Source organism: Dasypus novemcinctus, chromosome 9 (assembly GCF_030445035.2).
Source record: "Dasypus novemcinctus isolate mDasNov1 chromosome 9, mDasNov1.1.hap2, whole genome shotgun sequence".
Lineage (NCBI taxonomy): Eukaryota > Metazoa > Chordata > Mammalia > Cingulata > Dasypodidae > Dasypus > Dasypus novemcinctus.
Window position 1 is genome coordinate 115,530,200 of NC_080681.1, and position 21,558 is coordinate 115,551,757.

The window sequence follows — 21,558 nt, forward strand, 5'->3', positions numbered from 1 at the left end:
GTGTCCCTGATCTGCAACTTTCCATGGCACTTTATCTCACCATGTCATCCCTACCTGGTTATCCCTCTCCTCCTACTAAAAGTCATCAAAGTTGACCCCTGCGAGCTCTTAGTTCGTGCCAGACACCAGGGCTAAGCGCTAATGACATCATCTCAGACGACCCTTAGGAGGACAGATGATGCGGTACCACTGCCATCCCCATTTTGCAGATGATGTAACTGAGGCACAGAGAAAGTTAAGGGGCAGAAGCAGATCTGGACAAGGTTACGGTACAGAGCAGATCGGGACGGCTCTGCGTCTTCCTGAGCAACAAGGCGCAGAGGCTGCCTGCTGGCCTGCGGGGTCCTCCACCAGCTGCCGGGGCCTGGCACAGGGACACCCTGGGGACAGATCAAGGCACCGGAGGCCCCTGGGAGGTGGGACAGGGGCTGGCGGCAGAGACGGCCTCCTCCTGTGCAGCTCCCACATCCTGACCCTTCAGCCCCCATCTAGCACTTGAAGAGTGGGGCCCACACCCCCAAATGCCACTGCTCCCCAGACCACCCAGACCCCCAAGTGCCTGGGGAAGGAGCACTGGACACAGGCCTCCCTGGAAGGTGCCGTTTACTGGGCTGTCTGCAGACAGGACAGTCCTGTGCAGCTGGGCTGCCTCCAACCCCCACGGCCGAGCAGGCAGGAGGTGGTAGTGGGCAGGGGCTGCCCGCGAAGCTCCCGGGCAGCTGCCTTAGACCTGCGAGGTGTGTATCCCAGCCTTCCGAGGGGCCGGGCTGGGCCAGGGGAGCCTTCTCGCTCCCAGCAAGCACCCGTCAGCCGGCCCACAGGGTTTTGGCGGTATGGGGGGAAGCGACTGGCCCTGCCTCCAGCTTCGTTCAGGCCCGACCCGGGCTCAGCAGCACCGCCTGGGTCCACGCAGCACTCTCGCGCCCTGGGCGTGGCATCTGGGGTCTCGGTCATCCCGGCGCGGCCTTGGGTGCTGGTCAGCTAGGGAGGAGGGGCTCGCGCTCTGCAGAGGAGGCTGCAGCATTCCTGTACACCAGGAACTGTATGGAGATCTGGAGGGCAGAAGTTAAGGCCAAAGCAGCAGAGGCGAGGGTGGGCCTGCCCCAGGGGGCCCGGGCCTCAGCAGGGGTGGCTTCCCTCCTCCCTCAGCCAAACCCGACTCACCTCTGCACCCGGGGCTGAGTTCCTCCCTCCAGCAGCCTCCCCTGACCCTGGCCCCAGGATCTTGCCCTGCTCCCACACTAGGGCAACCTCGGGGTTCCACCAAGTAGCTGAGACTTTTGGAGAACACTGAGGCTTAAACTTTTCTTGCATCCCTTGATGCACCCAGGAGGTGCAAATGTGGAAACCAAGGCCATGTTTACTTGGTCCCAAATGAGACCCAAACGATGTCTGTGCTCAGTCATCCAGCAAACACTACTGGGCACTTCCTGGGTGCTGGATGGTGTGCTGGGTGGTTCTAGATTCCTGTTCTACCGTCACCCCATTATCTAGGTGAGGCAGCGACGATGAACTCCACCTTGCAGGTGAAGACATGGAAACCCAGAAAGCAACTGTTTGCCATGTCACATGGTGACTGAGCAGTGGAGCCAGGATTGGAACCCAGGTTCTTCTGATGCTAACTCACTTGTGTCTCCACATCCCAGCTCTCATTCCTATGGCCTGGATGAGCTGATCTTTTTCTTCCCCCTCTTCCTGTTCCTCAGGGCCTTTGCACAAGCTGGGCCTGAAATACTCCTCTCTCTGCCCACTTTACTTCCCCTCCTCCAGGCTACAGGTTTGGTGTCACTCGTGGAGGCCGTTGCTGCCCTCTGCACCAGGACAGCCCACAGGCCAGGCACTCTGGCTGCAGTTTTTCTCCACGGCACTTGGAACCACCATAATAGAACACGTGATAGTCACATGTGCCGTGTCCGCCTCCCCACCGAGCTATCAGCTTCCCAAGGGCAAGGGCCACTCTGTTCTCACTCCCCACTGGACCTGGTGCCCAGCAGGGTGCCTGGCACCCAGGAGCCGTGCGCTGGGGAGTGACTGGCCGGAAGGGGTGCTGCCCCACCTGCCCCGCGTGCCCGGCAGGATACGACGGTGTCGAGCAGCAGCATGCCCAGGCTGCCCACGAGCCAGGGCAGGTGGTGCAGCACGTAGCTGCCCTCGCTCTGGCCCACCTCGGGGTTCTTGAACAGCACGCTCAGCCCGTACAGCAGGTTCCCCAGCATCACCAGCGCGAACAGCAAGTAGGAGACCCCCTGGGTCGACTTCCGCAGGAACTGGGGGTCAAGGAGCACCAGCCCCTCACACAGAGCTCCTCGCTCAGCCTGCAGCCTCCATGTGTCCGCCTGCCCCCCGACACTGCGCGCATAGGCCCTTCCACGCCGACCCTCGCCCCCACCCCACGTCCTCTCCTGGGGCCCGTCTGGTCTGCAGGAGGCGGTGCTCCCCACGACACCCAGGCCTCCGCAGACTCACCCAGCCCTGCCAGGCGCCCCGGGCCTCTGCACTCAGCACCCTCACCGCACCTGCCCCCAGACCCGCAAGGGCCACACGTGCCCCTCGAGGGCGGCACCATCGTGCCCGTTTCCCAGAGGCAGAAACTGAGGCTGGGAGAGAGCGGGCCGGGCCTCCTGGAGGGAGACGCCCGCCCCGTGCTGGCTCCTCCCCCTCGGTGCCCCCCCCCCCCCCCCCCCCGCCCCCGGCGCCAGGCTTACGTTGGTGCGGATCTGAGGCAGCCGGGACAGCATGTACAGCAGGCTGGAGACGGAGCCGATGACAAAGCCGATGATCTCCTGCTGGGTGAAGGGCTGGCGGGGCGGAACGGGGCGGTCGGCGCATAGGAGGGGCCGGAGGCGCAGGCAGAGTCCCCACGCTCCCTCCTGGGGGGCGACCCCTCTGCGCCACAGGGCAGCCGTGCGGGGCAGGGGCGCGCCCCGCCTCCCACCGCGCATGCGCACCTCACCTTACTGCCCGGCTCCACGGACAGGAGCCTCCGTCCCCGGAACACCTCCCTCGGGCTGGCGGCGGGGCCGGGGCTGCGCAGCAGGGCGGTGGTCAGGGCCGTCCCCAGGGTGAGCAAGAGCACGGAATTGATGGGGGCAGACACTAGACACAGGCAGGAGGGAAGCCGAGGTTAGACGTGCGAGTAGCCACAGACGGATTGGGATCTGAATCCTGGCCTTGCCCTCGGGAGCTGGGTGACCTTGAGCAAGTGTCCTAACCTCTTTGTGCTTCAATTCCTCATCCACAGAATGGGTAGAACAGTACCCGCCTCCAGTGAGAGCAGTGGGGTCAGCAGGGCGATCAGCAGAAGCAGAAAGGCCAGGGAGGCAGGCTAAGCGCCCCGGGGGCGCCTCCACTCGTGTTGTCTACCGCCCCTTCTGACCACAGCCTCTCTGCCGCCTGGCTGGGGACGTGCCCCTTGCGGCTGAGGCTTCTTATCTAGGCAGATTAAGGCTCAGGCTTGTAGATACGCCGGCCTGGGGACGCCCCCGTTCACCCCGCGATAGGAAATCCACTTCCTCCTGAACTCCTGGCCCTCCCTGCAGCCACCAGGGCCCCGGACCCAGAGGGACGGCCTGTACTCACACACGCGTTTCTTGTACTTGTAATGAAAATACAGCGTCAGTATCAGCAGGTCGGCCAAGACGTAGTACACTGCCGTGTAGGTCTGCAAGGGAGCAGGGGTGCTGGCTGTGGTCCCAGGCCCCAGGAACCGAGCGGCACTCGGCCACTACCCAGCTGGGTGACCCTGGGCCAGTCACTTCACCTCTCTGAGCCTCCGACCGCCCGTGCAAAGGAGGAGGTCCTGGTGGCTACCTGGCCGAATTAGACATTGGGAAGGCAGAGGGCCCGGCCAGGGCAGGGGCTGAGGAAACAGGAGCTAAGGTGACTAGCTGCAGGGAGCAGGGCTCTGGGAAGTGACGGCTCGGGCTGCCTGTTCACTAGCAGTTCCGACTTAGCGGTCCACTTGGGGAGACAGTGGAGTCCCAGCTGTGGCGCCCAGGTCGGCCCAGCCGCAGGAGAATCGGGGCACCTGGGCTTCTGTGGAAACCCCTGTCCTCCCCCAGGGCCCAGGGCTGGCTCTGGGGACTGTCAGGACCACAGCACGTCAGGTATCTCCTGGTTGGATGTGCTCACGTGGCAGATGGGGAAACTGAGGCCCAACACCGTCACACAGCGGGGCAGGGCAGAGGCCTCTCTACAGCCCAGGGCCCCCACGAGGGGGGAGGGCGGGTTGGGAGCTGGGGTCTGGGCCCCTCCTCCTGCCCCGGTGCCCCCGCCCCGGCCGGGCTTGGCAGCGCTCCCGCCCAGGGACAGCCCACCTGCAGGGGCAGCTGGTCGGCGAGGAAGGAGCCCACGAGGTTGCAGGAGTCTCCACCGAGCCAGCCCAGCAGGAACCACAGCGACAGGGCCTGGTGCATGTTGCCCGCCCTGCAGGCCTTGACGTACTGGCTGTGGAGGAGGGAGCCCCACGTTCAGAGGCCGAGCGCGGAGGGTCCATGCGGGGCGGGGGTGGGCTGGGGGCAGAGACCGCGGAGCAGGGGCAGGGCACGGAGAGACCACCCGGGTGCCGAGCCTTCCCGCAGGCCCTCTCTGCCCTGTGCGGGGCTCTTACGGGGAGTTACCACCCTGGAGCTCTGCGCACACGCACCCTTCCAGGGAGACCCACGTCCCGCCCCGGCACCTGCAGTTACCCAGAGGGGCGCTTGGGGTTCGCAGAGGGTCCTGCGGTTTCTGTGTCAGACCCCGAGAGCTGCTGCACAGGGACCCTGGATCCTCCTTCTATGGGTGGGACGGTGAAGGGCTGAAGGAGGATGTGGGGGTGGGGGCAGGGGTGGGGGTGGGCCGCAGGAGCAGCCGGGGTGTGCTGAGACCGGCCAAATCACAGCCCGACCACCTTCAGGGGGCAATGGAAAAGGCTGCGGCTCCTAGAACAGTCTGGAAGCCGGGCTTGGCCCCCCTCATTGCTTTCCCAAGGTCTCGGGTGCTGGGGCCCTCTCTGGACCTTTGGTCAGGGGATGAGGCCAAGACTCAGCGTGAGCCCAGTGCAGACCGCAGTGCTGTAGTTCTCTGTCCTCTGTGAGCTTTAACTCAGGCAACCTCATGGGCCCCCGAGGTGGACTGTCATCATCGCCCTTGCTGGGGACCCGGGCGGGTGGGTGACAAGCTCCGAAGGTTTGGAGGCAGGATTCAAACCCGGGTCCTCAGGCCCCACCTTGTTCGTAGCGGCCACACGGCCTGCCGTTCACTATCAATTCCATGATAATCCTCTGCAGGCGGCACCTCACCCCCACCCCATCACCTAAGCCAGAGCCACAGGCCCTGGCTCTGCCAAGGGCGGTCCTTCCCTCCCCCTCTCCCCCAGCCCCCCAGCCCGCCCCTCTCTCAGGCTCCCAGCCAAGTCCGGCTCCCTGCCAATCCAGGTCGCCTCTCAGAGTCTTTCTAAAACCCTGATCTTGCCCCAAACTTTCAGAGCCCCGGCTGCCCGGGGACCAAGGCCCACGTCCTCCTGCGGGGCATTCCCGGGCCCCTGGGTTCGGCTGACCCCCGGCCTCTCGGCCCAGGCTGGCAGCCCACACGGGCTTGCTTTCCCTTCCTCCACACTCGTCTCCAGAAGCGGCCCTGCCCTCCTTTGGCCCTGCCACCTGCTGCCACCTTCACATCTCGGGGACTTGGCTCCCCCTCAGGGCCTCCTGGCAGTGAGCACGGCTGGCACCCTCTCCTTCCTCCATGGCTCCGTGCCTCTTCCTCATCCCTCCTGGATTCCCGCTTCCAGAGAGCAGGGACGGTGCCAAGCACAGGCATGGCATCGTGCAGGCCTTAGTAAGTAAACGTTTAGCCAGTGAGCCAGGGATGGGCAGGTGCCACCACGTATTTTAAGCCTCCCTTTTTAGGTGTTTCTTAGCCCTTGTCTCTCTCTCTTTTTTTTTTTAAGATTTATTTATCCCCCACTGCTCCACATTTGTGCTTACTATTTGCTCTCTGTGTCCATTCACTGTGTGCTCTCTGTGTCTGCTCATCTTCTCTTTAAGAGGCACCAGGAACCAAACCCAGGACCTCCCATGTAGGAGAGAGGTGCTCAATTGCTTAAGCCACCTCAGCTCCTTGCTGTTTTTGTTGTCTCTCTCATTGTCGCTCCACTTTGTATCTCCTTGTAGCATCATCTTGTTGCATCAGCTCGCCACACATGGCTCCAGTTCACTGCCTTGCTCGTCTTTTTCAGGAGGCACCAGGAACTGAACCTGGGACCTCCCGTGTGATAGGCAGGGGCTCAGTAGCTTGAGCCACATCTGCTTCCCCTCTTGGCTCTTATAAGTACCGCATGCTAACCGATTTCGCCACTGGCGCGCCCCCTCTTGGCTCTTAACAGAGCTCCTCCTAGGAAGCTGTGACTTGACTTGTCTCTGTTAATTGCAGGGAAAGTGATTTTGTCACACCCAGGAAAGGCTGAGTCCTAGGGGATTGGGCAGGTGGTTGCCTTTCCTGCTGTCACTTTAGGGCCCTCTCCCAGGCCTCGGAGCCACCTCTCTGGTTTATCAGCCAGACCCAGGCAGGCCTATGCTGTGCCGGGGCAAGAAGGGAAACCCACTGCTCCGCTAGCTCTGGGGAAGTTCACAGCCCAGGGCGGGAGCTTCTCCATGCCCCTGCCCCATCACTGCTCACAGGACCACTCCCACAACCTCCTGGGCGGGCTCCCTACCACTTGTCTCTCGTCCTTCTTCCGTATGACTCCCAGAATGTCTTTTAAAGGGTGCCAGCGTGGAAGCCCTGCCAGGCAAGGATGATAGCTCCTCTGTTTACTTGTGCCCTACCTCATATGGGGACCAGAATAGGGTAACCTAATAAACACGTCAGCCCCCAGCAGGAGGGGCAGGACAACTCAGTGAAGAAGAAAGCTGTCAACAAATGGTGCTGGAGCACCTGGGTATCCACATGCAAAAGTGAGTACATGAAATATCTAAAATAAACAAATTTGTAGAGACAGAAAGTAGATTAGAGGCTCCCAGGGATGAGGGCAGGAAGGATGGGGAGTTAATACTTAATGGGAGGAAGTGGATTTGACTCAACTGATAAGCATCCACCTACCACATGGGAGGTCCAGGGTTCAAACCCAGGGCCTTGTGGTGAGCTGGCCCACGTGCAGCGTTGATGCGCGCAAGGAGTGCCATGCCACGTAGGGGTGTCCCCCACATAGGGGAGTCCCATACACAAGGAGTGCGCCCTATAAGGAGAGCCGCCCAGCGCGAAAAAAGTGCAGCCTGCCCAGGAGTGGCACCGCACACATGGAGAGCTGACGCAGCAAGAAGACGCAACCAAAAGAGACACAGATTCCCGGTGCCACTGACAAGAATTCAAGCGGACACAGAAGAACACACAGCGAATGGACACAGAGAGCAGACAACTGGGGGAGGGAAGGGGAGAGAAATTTTTAAAAATAAATAAATAAATCTTAAAAAAAAAACTGACTGGGTACAGGGTTTCTTCTGTATGGGGTGATGAAAAAATTTTGGCAATTCATGGTAGTGATGATTCCATGACTTTGTGAATATAATGAATGCCCCTGAATTGTACACTTACAAATGGGTAAAATGGGAGTTCCTATTTATTATATGTGTTAAATAAATTTTTTTTTGAAATGAAGCAGGACTCATCTTCATACCATGTACAAAAATTAATTCAAAATGAACCAAAGACCTAAATGTAAGAGTTAAATTTGTAAAATTCTTTACAAAATAGGCATACATCTTTATACCTTGGATTAATAATAGCATCTTAGTTATGGCAATAAACACACAAGCAATGAAAGAAAAAAATAGATATTTGGACTTATTCAAAATTTTAAAACTCTTATACTTCAAATGACAACATCAAGAAAGTAAAAAGTCAGACTTCCAGGAAGATGGCGGACTAAAAAGACATGGGACTCTCTTCTCCTCCAGAAATATAGCTAGAGGACAGGCTGAAACAGCCTAGAAAAATATCTTCTAGGATTTAGGACACCAGGCGAAGGCTGGACACTACCCAGAGGAGAGAGGGACAAAGGAGGGAAATTGCAATGACAGGACTGTGAGTTGCAACCAGCGGCTGCTGCTGCCAGCCTCCTCCCCCACACTGAAGACACGAGAATTCCTGGGCCCCTGGGCATGTGGCTACAGTCAAAGGTCTCCAGGGACCTACCACCACCCCCACCCCCAAAAAGGGGAGAGAGAGGGACACAGCCTAAGGCTGACCCACAAATTTGGTCTGCTGTGTCCTACCAGCACACACTGGTTTGCCCTGGGAGCCCACCCAAGACTAGAGAAATCCGACTCTCACAATGTCCCTCTTTTCCAGCATGGACTGATCATTGATGATGTACCTGCCCAGGAAAGGGGAGAGGGACATGCCTAAGGCTGACTCAGCTTTTGACTCACAAATTTGGTCTTCTGTGTCCCAGGAGCCCTTCCAGGCTGGGTGGGGCTGCACCATTGCTTTGCCCTGCACAAGGGGTTAAAAATAAACTGCCCTCCCAATCTTCTTCTCTTCTAACCAGGACTGATTGTTGAGGACTCAGAGGGGAGTGGAAATATTTCTTAGCTGGGAAAAGGGAGGGGGGCTGCCAGAGAAGGCTGAAGAACTGTCTCAGAGAAAGTTTGAACTACAAGGCTCTTAGACTCCAGACAGGAAGCTCTATCATACTGATCCCATCTGTGCTGCAACAAATACACTCCCACCAGGCGTTGAACTGAGAGTTGTCAAAAAGCGCCATCTGCTGGAAGACCAAGGAAGTGCACATGAGAAAATAAAAAATAGTAGGAGAGGCTTTTTCCAGCCTCTATAGCCTCCATTTCCCAAGGCCCTAGGAAGCGAGTCTACAACCAATTACTGGGTCCAGTGCCCAGTTTTGAGCAACTAGCAGAGGCAAACCTAACAATCCAGGTCGAATCAAGAATCAAAGAGCAGTAGTAACATACAGCGTCCTGCCACTAGATCCCTACAAAAGAGAAAGAAATTGAGCATCTGAGTAAACTACATCCTAATCAGATGCCTAGACATCAGCAAGAAATTACAAGCCATACTAAGAAAATAGAAGACACGGCCCAAGAAAAGGAATATATCCAAGTCCCAGAAGAGATGCAGGATTTGAGAGAACTAATCAGTGAGATGTACACAAATTTCCAAAATCAAATTAATGAGTTGAAAGGCAATATGGTTAGAGAGATAAATGACATCAAGAAGACATTGAGCAAGCGCAAAAAAGAATTTGAAATCCTGAACAGAGAAGTAACAGAGCTCACAGAAATGAAAGACACAACAGGTGAGATCAAAAACACATTTGAGGAATACAAGAGGAGACTCAAAATGACAGAAGAATAAATGACACCAAAGACAGGACAGCTGAAATTGAAGAAAGAATAGAACAGAGAAAGAAAAAAATGGAAAAAATTGAGCAGGGGCTCAGAGTTCAATGACAACACGAAATACAACATATAAGTCGTGGGAGTTCCAGAAGGAGAAGAGAAGGGAAAAGGGGGAGAAGAGAAGGGAAAAGCGACAGAGAGAATATTTCAAGAAATAATAGCTGAAAATTTCTCAACTCCCATGAAAGAAATAAATTTACATGTCCAAGAGGTACTCTGTACCCCAATCAGAATAAATCCACATAGACCTACTCCAAGGCACATACTAGTCAGAATGTCAAATGTCAAAGATAAAGAGAAAATTCTCAGAGCAACAAGGGAGAAGCAAACCATCACACACAAGGGACATCCAATAAGACTTAGAGTGGATTTCTCCTCAGAAACCATGGAGGCGAGAAGACAGTCATTTGATGCAATTAGTTTACTGAAAGAGAAAAACTGCCAGCCAAGAATTCTTTATCCAGCAAAACTGTCCTTCAAATACGAAGATGAGTATAAAATATTCAAAAACAAACAGAAACTAAGAGAGTGTGCAAAAAAGAATCCACCTTTGCAGAAAATCTTAAAGGAAGCCTTAGAACCTGAAAATAAAAAGACAGCAGAGAGGGAAGCGGACTTGGCCCAGTGGTTAGGGCGTCTGTCTCCCACATGGGAGGTCCGCGGTTCAACCCCGGGCCTCCTTGACCCTTGTGGAGCTGGCCCATGCACAATGCTGATGTGCGCAAGGAGAGCCATGCCATGCAGGGGTGCCCTCTGAGTAGGGGAGCTCCACACACAAGGAGTGCGCCCCGTAAGGAGAGCCGCCCAGCGCGAAAGAAAGTGCAGCCTGCCCAGGAATGGCGCTGCACACACAGAGAGCTGACACACAAGATGACACAACCAAAAGAAACACAGATTCCTGTGCTGCTGACAACAACAGAAGTGGACAAAGAAGACCATGCAGCAAATAGACACAGAGAACAGATAACTGGGGCAGGGAGGGGGAAGGGGAGAAAAATAAATAAATAAATAAATCTAAAAAAAAAAAAGACAGCAGAGAGAGGCTTGGAGGAGAGTATAGAAGAAAGAATAGCAGAAAGGATAACCGAAAGAGTAAAAAGACAGACAAAAATATGATATGACATATGAAAACTAAAGAATAAAATAGGAGAAATAGTGCATTTATAGTAATATCAGTGAATGTGTGAATGGATTAAACTACCCAATCAAAAGATACAGGCTAACAGAAAGGATTAAAAAATGACATGAGCCATCCATATGCTGCTTACAAGAAACTCACCTTAGACCCAGGGAAACAAAATGGCTGAAAATGAAAAGTGGGAGAAAGATATTCCATGCAAATAATAACCAAAAAAGAGCAGGGGTAGCTATACTAATATCAGACAAAACAGACTTTAAATGCAAAAAAGTTATAAGATATACTGAAGGCATTATATATTAATAAAAGGGACAATCCACCAGGAAGATGTAACAGTCATAAATATCTATGCACCTAAACAAGTGCCCCAAAATACATGAGACAAACTCTGGCAAACTGAAGGGAGAAATCTTTACAATAACTGTTGTAGACTTCAGCACCCCACTCACATCATTAGATAAAAACAATTAGATAGAAGATCAACAAGGAAATGGAGAACTTGAACAATATGATAAATGAATTAGAACTAACAGACATATACAGAACACTGCATCCAAACTCAGGGGGTTATACATTCTTCTCAAGTGCCCATGGATCTTTCTCCAGGGTAGACCACATGTTAGGGCACAATGCAGCTCTCAACACATAAAAAGACTGAAATTATATGAAGCATCTTCTCAGATCATAATGGAATGAAACTGGAAATCAGTAATACACTGGAAAAAAGTAATTTCACAAATGTGTGGAGGCTGAACAACACACTCTTAAATAATCAGTGGTCAAAGAAGAAATTGCAAGTGAAATCAATAAATACATTGAGACAAATGAAAGCAACACAACGTATCAAAACTTATGGGATACAGTGAAGGCAGTTTTGAGAGGGAAATTTATAGGTCTGCACCTATATTAAAAAAGAAGAAAAAGCTAAACTCAAAGATCTAAATGAACAACTAGAGAATCTAGAAAAAGAACAGCATATGAATCCCAAAGCAAGCAGAAGGAAAGAAATAATAAAGATTAGAGCAGAAATAAATGAAATTGAGAATAAAAAAACAATAGAGAAAATCAACAAAACCAAAAGCTGGTTCTTTGAGATCAATTAAATTGACAAACCCCTAGCCAGACTAACAAATAAAAAAAGAGAGAAGATGTAAATAAATCCAATCAAAAATGAAAGGGGAAAGTATGACCCCACAAAAATAAAAAGTATCATAAGAGGTTATTATGAGAAACTGTATGCCAACAAACTAGACAACCTAGATGAAATGGACAAATTCCTAGAAATGCACAAACAACCTACTCTAATGCTACAAGAAATACAAGACCTTAAAAAGCCAATCACATTTAAAGAGATTGAATCCAATATAAAAAGCTATCAGCAGAGAAAAGTTCAAGACCAAATGCTTCACAAGTGAATTCTACCAAGAATTTCCAAAGAATTAACACCAATGCTATTTAAACTCTTCCAAAAAACTGAAGAGGAATGAAAATTACCCAACACATTTTATGAAGCCAACATCACTCTAATACCAAAGCCAGATAAAAATGCTCCAACAAAAGAAAATCCCACACCAGTTTCTCTAATGAACATAGATGCAAAAATTCTCAACAAAATACTTGCAAATCAAATCCAACAGCATATCAAAAGACTTATACATCACAACCAAGTGGGATTTATTCCTGGTATGCAAGGCTAGTTCAACATAAGAAAATCAATCAACGTAATACACTACATTAACAATTGAAGGAAAAAACCACATGATCATCTCAATTGACACAGAAAAGGCATTCGTCAAAATCCAGCATCCTTTTTCAATAAAAACACTTCAAAAGATAGGAATAGAAGAAAAATCCCCGGACATGATAAAAGGCATATATGAAAAGCCTAGAGTCAACATCGTATTCAATGGGGAAAGGTTGAAAGCTTCCCCTCTAAGGTCAGGAACAAGACAAGGGTGCCCACTGTCACCATTGTTATTCAATAGTGTACTAGAAGTTCTAGCTAGGGCAATTAGACAATTGAAAAAAAAAAATTAAAGGCATCCAAATAGGAAAAGAGAAAATAAAACTCTCACTGTTTGCAGATGATATGATCCTGTACTTAGAAAATCCTGAAGTATCCACGACAAAGCTACTTGCACTAATAAATGAGTTCAGCAAAGTGGCAGGATATAAAACCAACATGCAAAAATCAGTAATGTTTTTGTACACTAGTACTGAACAGTCTGAGGAGGAAATCAGGAGAAAAATTCCATATTCAATAGTAATAAAACCTCAAATACCTAGGAATTAATTTTAACTAAGAAGTACAGGACTTATATACAGAAAACTACGAAACAATGATAAAAGAAATTTCAAAAGACCTAAATAAATGGAAAGACAATCAGGGAAACGGACTTGGCCCAGTGGTTAGGGCGTCCGTCTACCACATGCGAGGTCCACGGTTCAAACCCCGGGCCTCCTTGACCCGTGTGGAGCTGGCCCATGCGCAGTGCTGATGCGCGCAAGGAGTGCCCTGCCACGCAGGGGTGTCCCCGCGTAGGGGAGCCCCACGCACAAGGAGTGCACCTGTGAGGAGAGCCACCAGCGCGAAAGAAAGTGCAGCCTGCCCGGGAATGGCGCTGCCCACACTTCCCGTGCTGCTGACGACAACAGAAGCGGACAAAGAAACAAGACACAGCAAATAGACACAGAGAACAGACAACCAGGGGAGGGGGGAATTAAATAAATAAATAAATAAATCTTTAAAAAAAAAAAAAAAAGAAAGACAATCAGTGTTCATGGAGTGGAAGAATAAATATCATGAGGATGTCCACATTACCCAAATGATTTATAGATTCAATGCAATACCAATCAAAATCCCAACACCTTACTTTATAGAGTTAGAAAAGGCAATTACCAAATTCATTTGGAAGGGAAAGTACACCCGAATTGCCAAAAGCATTCTAAAAAAGAAGAGCAATGTGTAGTTTTGAAACATATTACAAAACAACAGTGGTCAAAACAGCAGGGTACTGGCATAAATATAGACACATTGATCAGTGGAACAGAATTGAGAATCCAGAAATAAACCCTCACCTACGCAGTCAACTGGTTTTTGACAAACCTACCAAGTTAATATTATTGGGACAAAACAGTCTCTGCAACAAATGGTGCTGGGAGAACTGGATATATAAAACCAAAAGAATGAAAGAGGACCCCTATCTCATTCTCTATACAAGAATCAACTCAAAATGGATCAAAGACCTAAATATAAAAGCCAGGACCATAAAACTACTAGAAGAAAATGTAGGGAAATATCTTCAAGACCTCATAGTTGGTTGTGGTTTCATGGACCTTACACCTAAAGCATGCGCAACAAAAGAAAAAATAGATAAATGGGACCTCCTCAAAATTAAACACTTTTGCACCGCACAGGACTTTGTCAAAAGGATGAAAAGGCAGCCAACTCAATGGGAGAATATATCTGGAAGTCACATTTCCAATAAGGGTTTAATATCCAGGATGTATAAAGAGATGTTACAACTCAACAATAAAAAGACAAACGACCCAATTAAAAATGGGCAAAAGACTTGACTAGACATTTGTCCAAAGAAGAAATACAAATGGCAAAAAACACTTTAAGAAATGCTCAACATCACTAATGAGTAGGAAAATACAAATCAAAACTACAATGAGGTATCATTTCACACCTATCAGAATGGACCCTACTAAAAAGACAGAGAACAACAAGTGTTGGAGACGATGTGGCGAGACAGGAACACTTACTCACTGTTGGCAGGAGTGCAGAATGGTGCAGCCACTGTGGAGGACTGTTTGGCAGTTCCTAAAGAGGTTGGATATAGAGTTGCCACATGACCCTGCAATACCATTACTGGGTATATGACCAGAAGAACTAAGAGCAGTGACACAAATAGACATTTGCATCCCGATGTTCATAGCAGCATTATTCACGATTGCCAAAAGTTGGAAACAACCCAGATGTCCATCAACGGATGAATGGATAAACAAACTGTGGTCTATTCACATGATGGAATATTATGCAGCTGTAAGAAGAAATGAAGTTGTAATAATACGACAACATGGATGAACCTGGAGGCATTATGTTAAGCGAAGCAAGCCAGACACAAAAGGACAATTACTGTATGACTGTGTTGTTATGAACCAAATATATATTGTGTAGCATATTGTATGATTTTTTAAAATTTTATATGTATCCAGTACAATTAATTGAGAGAAAAAAAGTTAAAATCAACCCACAGATAGAATATATTTGCAAATCATATATCTGATAGGGGACTTGTATCTAGAATATATAAAGAACTATTACAACACAATTTTTCAAAAAGTCAAATAACCTAGTTTAAAAATGGACAATGGATCTGAATAGCCATCTCCCCAAAGAAGATATAAAATGGCCAAGAAGCACATGAAAAGACCCTCAACATCATTAGTCATAGGGAAATGCAAATCAAAACCACCAAGAGATGCCACTTCACACCCACTGCGATGGCTAGAATCACACCCACTAAGAAGGGCTGATGCGGATCAGAGAAAGTGGAACCAACATTCACCACTGCTGGAATAGCAAAACAGCATAGCTCCTTCGACAGGTCCTCAAAAGGTCACCCGTAGTTACTATACGGCCCAGCAATTCCACTCCTAGGTATGCCCAGGAGAAATGAGATCCTACATCCACACAAAAACGTGTACATGAACATTCATAAAAGCCAAAAAATGGAAGCAAGCCAAATGTCCATCAACTGATTATTGAATAAACAGAATGTGGCACATCCACACGTTCAGTCATCAAAAGGAATGAAGTACAGACACAGCTACAATGTAGCTGAACCTTGAAGATACGAGGCCCCGTGAAAGCAGCACTCACCACAGGACACATGATTCCACTGACATGAGAAGTCCACAACAGGTAAATCCATAGAGACAGAGGGCGTGGTCACGTGTGCTGGGGATTCAGCGCCCTCAGCATTGCCCAGCCTCATCTGCCTGGAATGCTTGCTCCCAGGAGCTGGCCCTCCCTCCCACCTCCCTACCCCTTACCTGTCCTACAGGCCGCAGCCCGGGAGTGTGTAACAAGGCCTCCCCACCCACAGCTCTTTGGGGACCGTGCACGTCTCTGGAAAGGCCCCGAGCAGGTGTTTTCTGCACCCTTCCTCCTGCCATCCTCAGAGCAGTCCTGTGAGGAAGGGGACGATCGTCCCATCTTGCAGACGAGGAAACCGAGGCACAGAGCTGTGAGTGACTTGCCCAGGTCACAGCTGGTCAGCGTCAGAGCAGACTGCCTGAATCCAGAGCCCACACCCTTAACCACTGTGCTGCTACGCCCCAATCACCCCGGTGGCCACACTATTTTGTATTCGCCACTTGTCTGTCTTACCAAGAGACTATAAAAAGCCTTGGGGACAGAGGGCCCCTCCCTGGACCCATCCGAATAAGCTGTGCAACCTAGAAGAAGTAATTTAACCTCTCTGGGCTTCAGTTTCCTCATCTGTAGAATGTGGATAGCAATAGCATCTACTTCACAGGGTTGTTTTGAGAATTAAATGAGGTAAAAATATGTCATGAGCTTAGAATTAAGCCTGCTACATAGTGGACTGTCAAAAAACAGTAGGGAATGGTAATTATTTCTCTGTCGTCACTTTTACCTCAGTATCCACACTGCCCAGCACGAGGCCTGGCTTACAGTGGGGTTCAGCGCAGGTCTATTCCGGGGCAAGTCAGAGGTCAGTGAGTGGGGGTGGGGGAGGAGCTCCCACATGCCTTGACTCGGGAGAGACCCACGCCAGCCACGAAGCCCCTTCCCCAGGCAGTACCTGGAGCCACCGCCCCACCCCGCACCCCCCGCCCGGGTCCTGCCACCGCGGCTACTCACGGGAAGGCGGATGCGGCGAAGCAGAAAATGGAGATCAAGCCCAGGCCCACGCTGGCCTCGTCCCAGCTGTCCCAGGCACATTCGCCAAACACGTCCCAGATCCACTGGCGGGAGCCGTTGGGGCAGCTGGAGAAGTTGCCCGAGCCCAGCTTCTTCCAGCCCATGGCTGCAGAGGGTGGGCTGCGCAGGAGGCCCGAGCTGGAGAACCGAGGCAGACGGGGGATCTACGGGGAGGAAGAGAGGAGGGCTTCAAGTCCTAGGTACGGGCCACCCCGCCTTGCCACCTCGCGCGACGGAGCCCCTGAGCCAGAGGAAAATGCGGACAGAGCCCCTGCCCAGGGCGCCGCCGGCAGCCTTCCGGCTGCAGCGCTCAGCGGACCCGCGCCCACACGGGCAGGGAGAGCCGGCTGTGCGCGCAGGGCGGGAGCGGGCAGGCGCAGCTTCCCCACTCCTTAACGCTGCCACCTTGCGCGAGTGACTCAACCCTCCTGTGCCCCGGCGCCCTGTAAGAATGGGGGTGCTAATCCTGCCTCCCTCATAGGGTTCAGGATTTTAAATGAGTTTGTAAATATGGTACGTAGAACTGAGCTTTCAATAATATCGCCTTTTGCTATAACCCCTGGACATTTTTTTAATTTCTCTCCCCCCCCCAGCCCCCTGCCCCAGTTATCTGTTCTCTGTGTCCATTTGCTGTGTGTTCTTCTTTGTCCGCTTCTATTCTTGTCAGCAGCACCGGGAATCTGTGTCTATTTTTGTTGCATTATCTTGTTGTGTCAGCTCTCCGTGTGTGTGGCGCCATTCTTGGGCAGGCTGCACTTTCTTTTGTGCTGGGCGGCTCTCCTTACGGGGCACACTCCTTGCACGTGGGGCTCCCCTACACAGGGACACCCCTGTGGCAGGGCACTCCTTGCGTGCATCAGCACTGCGCATGGGCCAGCTCCACGAGGGTCAAGGAGGCCCGGGGTTTGAACTGCAGACCTCCCATATGGTAGATGGACGCCCTATCCATTGGGCCAAGTCTGCTTGCCAACCCTTGGACATTTAGATCCAATTTTTTGTTATTGTAAACTACTCCATGAGGGCCTTCTGAAGCTGGGCCCATGAAACACATTATTTCATTTAATACACCCACAAGGCCATCCCCATTTGTCCGGTGAGGCAAGTGGAGACGAGGGCCATGTGAGCCCCCAGAGTGGCGCAGGTGCCTGGGATACAAGCTGGGGGCAGCTGGATGCTCAAGGCCGTATTCCCCACCAAAGCACCAGCTCACGTGGTAGTGGGACACCTGCCGGCGGAGTCCAGAGCCAGGCCCCACGGTCGAAGCAGCAATATGGCTGCCTGCAGGGCCAGCCAGGAAAGCCCGGACAGTGACTGCAGCAGGGGCTGCTTGGGTGGTGCCTCTAGAGAAGGGAGAGGAAGTGGAGCCACCTCTAGCCAGTGGTGACAACCATCACAGCCCGATGACAGAGCCCTTGGCTAACTCTGTGCTGAGCATCTTGAATTAACACACTGTCCTCGCAGCAACTCCAGGAAGTGGGGCTCCTGACAGAGCCACGGGGAACCTGAGACCGGTGGTGATGCATGACCGGCCAGGGCCAACCAGCTGGATGGCAGCAGGGCCAGAAGTCGACCCCAGGATCGTGACTTGAGCCTCCGCTCAGAGCCATCGCGCCACGCTGTCCCAGCGGCTCCTGGCCGCGGGTGTGGCCCACGCTCCTGTGGTCTGGTGCAGCTGCCCAGCTGCTCATGGAGCCCGAAAGTAGGCTTCCCCTTTTCTTGCTGTGCTCAAAGGGGATTTCCTCACCCTGGCTGAGGCTCCCTCCAGCCACCTTCGGCTCCTGCTCAAGTCAGGAGGCCCCAGCCCCTGGCGAGGCAAGGTCTAGCTGAGCCACAGAACTGCTGAGCTTGCAGCGTCCAGAGAGCGTCGGGGAGGGATGGCAAGCGGGTCAGCTTGAGAGTCCGGGAAACTCAGACTCTCAGCCTAATGTGACTGGCTGTAGGCAGAGGCCCTGGAGCTGGGGCAAGGGGGCTCCAGCTCTGCTCACCGTGCCCGGCTCACTGCCGTATCTCCAGGGCCTGGCACAGGGGGGCCAAAAGCTTCTGCCAGTACCCACCACAGTGACTGCCACCCGCGCTTGCAAACCGTCCCAAATTAACAGAGTCCCTGGGTGAACGGTACCTTTGCAATGCCAAAGCCCCTTCAAAATAAGTCCTTTGGTTCCCCAGCCATCCTAACTGGCCTGCCTCCTCACCTCCTCTTGGAGATTCTGAAGATCCGCTGCAGTGGATGACAGATTAGCACTCACAACTCCCCGGAGAGCCAGGGAATACTGCTCCATTTTACAGATGAGGAACTGAGGCCCAGAGCGGTTAAGTGACTAGAAAGGAGCTGTGAACCCAACTCTACAAGAGCATAAATCTAACATCAGGTCACCCCCAGCAGCGGCCCCAGAGCTTCCGCCTGGTCTCAGCCTACAGGGAGGAGCGGGGCCATGATTCTGTGTTGGGTGCAGTTGCACGCTTTTATGTCTTGGCATTAGTGACAAGTTACTAGAGATCCCCAGACTCAGCCTGCTGGAGAAGTGCCCATGGGTCTAAGGGGAGGGTTTCAGGCCTGTGCTTGGACAGGCTGCCTGGGGCCAGAGCCCGAGGCTGAGCGACTTGGGCAAGTGAGTTAACCAGTCTGAGCCTATCTATAAAACTACCCCAGTAGGTGCTCGCCCCTCAGGGCGTGTTGTACAGATTAAATGCACATAAAGCTCTCAGTCCAGTGCCAGACAGAAGAAACGGCCGTGATGTTTAGAGAGTCCAGTTTCTCAGCCCCTCTCTCTCACTCGTCTTGTACCAGGTTAGGAAGGAAGTGAGGGGGACCCAGGGATGGGGGAGATGGGGTTCAAGGACTATAACTTGGCTTACAGGGGGAACCCTGTCCTCAGACAGGGCCCGAGTGCAGCTTGGGGTCCAGGACGCCCTGAGACGTATTGCTAAAAGAAATAAAACAAAATAAAGTCCTTATGGCTAAGAGATTTAAAATGGAGTTGGGAGGTCAGTCTGGAGGTCACTCTTCTGCGGATCTCAGCAGCCGTCACATACTGACAAAGGATGCAAAGCCCCAAGCAGGGATGTTCCTCAAAGCCCCGAGGACACAGACCATAAAGCAAACCACCAGATAAAGAACTGTTAGCTAGCTACCCTGAAGGACAATTAGAGTACCCCAAATACCCACCACCTAGAGACTTCTTGACTAACCCTGGCCTGGAAATGCCAGGACGGAACGTGCCTGGGGTTGCTACCTGAATCTGTGCTCCCCAAATTGCAATTCTAAGACCCCAAATAAATGCCTCTGTTGCCCTGCAGCTTAATTAGTTATTTCTCAGTTGACAGTTCTATCAAAGCTTGACTTCTTCATCCACAGGGATGATAAGGACTCAGGCAGTAATGCTTGGAATCACAGTTGGGGGGGGGGGAGGGAGCATGTTCAAAATTTCAGATCAGTGCTTCTGGGCTAAAGCAGAGGGACCCTGAATTTAAGAAGCATCTCCAGGAGAATCCGATGTCCGGGGCCACACTTTGAGAAATGTTGGGTTGCTGGCATCTCCCGGCCATGCCCAAGTTTCTCTTCTGATCCTAAAATGAGTCAGGAAAGGGAACTAGTTCTCTCCTCACCCCTTGAAGCATTGAAAAGCTTCACTCTTCCATGACACTCTTTTGTTTCTCCTTTGGCTCCAGAATGAAGTCTAAATTCTTGCCCTCTATCCCAGGGCCCTCAGGTCTCCAGGCTTCTTTCTGCATCTGCCCTTGCCCCTGCAGAGCCCTCCTCCCCCTCAAGACGCAGGCCTAAATGACACTCTCAGAGAGGCCGACAGGAGCTGGCTGGACAAGCCCTGCCACTTGTCCCCTCCCCGCCTCCACACACCTAAAGAATGCTTAGAAGCAGCCATTGCTCTTCCAACCCAATCCTCTCCACTAATCCTGGATGCAAACTTCTAATTTCCATGGCCCAGACGCACTAGCTGTCCAGCAAAGGTTCACAAAATATTGAATGAATGAATGAATCAATGAGTGCATGAAAGATCTAGTGTGAGTGCCCATGGCCAAGGGTTGGGAAAAAAGCAATCCTGGAACTGACCTGCTTGATGCCTCAAAGCTCTAAACTCCTGGGCAAGTGCCTGAGCTTTGGATTCTAAGTTGTATAATGGGGGATAACGCAAGAGGTGAAAGAGATCATTCCGGCCAGGTCTTTAGAATGGTGCCTGGCACAGGGGAGGCGCTGGCTGGGAATAGGGCTGGCTCTTACTGTTCTCACTTCAGCCCACACAGGATCCTGGCACACGGAAGCCTTCAGTAAGGCTTGAACGGACAAGACCTGCTAAAGCCTACCAGTCCTCACGCTTGCAAACCCAGGCCAGTTCACAGTGGCCATGTACACACTGGGAAACTTGCCCTAGGTACTCGGCGGGAGGAGGCCCTGGGCTCCCCTCCCGGCACACCTGGGAGTACAGGGAGGGAAGAAGGGTCCCGGCCTAGGGAAACCACCCACTCCAGTCCTGCGGGTCTCAGCCACAACTCCCTCCTCCTGACTCAGCCCAGCGCGGCCGCCTCTTTGGCGGGGATAATAACAGGGCAGACGCGGGACAGGCACTGGGTCCCCGCCGGTCCGCCCAGGGAAAAACAAAGCCGTCAGCAGCCGAGGGGCCGGCGGCCCGGGCCAGGAGGTGGGCAAGGGACCCAGGCGCCGATCCCCGGCCAGGGGGGCCAAGAGGCCGTGCTGGTAGCTCCTGGGACAGAGGCGCCGGGAGCATGGGCCCCCGGGGACACCCACCCGCTGTGCCAGGCCTCGCCCCAGGATCTCGTGCCAGAAGGAAGGGACAAGAGGCCCTGGACGAGTCAGAGAAGAGGCTGGGGAGGGGAGAGGGGCGGAGACCTGGCAAGGACGCCCCAGCAGTCCCGGGCCCAGCCGCGGGGCTTGCCCCGGCCCCTAGTCTGGCTCACCACGTCAAGATTCTCCGCGACCGCCCGGCTTCGGGGCGCAGTCCCCACTCCCTGGGTCAGCTGACCCGAGCGGCCACCCCGCCCCCGGGAGCCACTCCCGCGGCTCCGCCTCTTACGCGCGCACTTGGTATAAGGTCCCT

At 52.4% G+C, this 21,558-nt stretch overlaps 1 protein-coding gene across 1 annotated transcript; it reads right to left on the reverse strand.

Moving 5' to 3' along the window:
* Nucleotides 1-586: 586 nt before the first annotated feature.
* SLC66A1 (solute carrier family 66 member 1) lies at nucleotides 587-21,537 on the reverse strand. Its single transcript, XM_004457442.5, has 8 exons — nucleotides 21,419-21,537; nucleotides 16,427-16,650; nucleotides 4,317-4,446; nucleotides 3,580-3,661; nucleotides 2,954-3,096; nucleotides 2,706-2,798; nucleotides 2,082-2,267; nucleotides 587-1,052 (listed from the first exon to the last, which is right to left on the reverse strand). Exons 2-8 carry the CDS (start codon nucleotides 16,588-16,590, stop codon nucleotides 978-980), a joined length of 873 nt encoding a protein of 290 aa, XP_004457499.1. The 5' UTR covers nucleotides 16,591-16,650; nucleotides 21,419-21,537; the 3' UTR covers nucleotides 587-977.
* Between the last annotated feature and the right edge of the window lie 21 nt (nucleotides 21,538-21,558).

Excerpts from the sequence above, each read along its gene's own strand:
- SLC66A1 (XM_004457442.5), bottom strand. The coding sequence starts at position 16,590 with ATGGGCTGGAAGAAGCTGGGCTCGGGCAACTTCTCCAGCTGCCCCAAC. Across the intron at positions 3,662-4,316 it reads CCGACCAGCTGCCCCTGCAG|ACCTACACGGCAGTGTACTA; the intron begins GTGGGCTGTCCC and ends GCTCCCTTGCAG. Across the intron at positions 2,799-2,953 it reads CCGTGGAGCCGGGCAGTAAG|CCCTTCACCCAGCAGGAGAT; the intron begins GTGAGGTGCGCA and ends CCGCCCCGCCAG.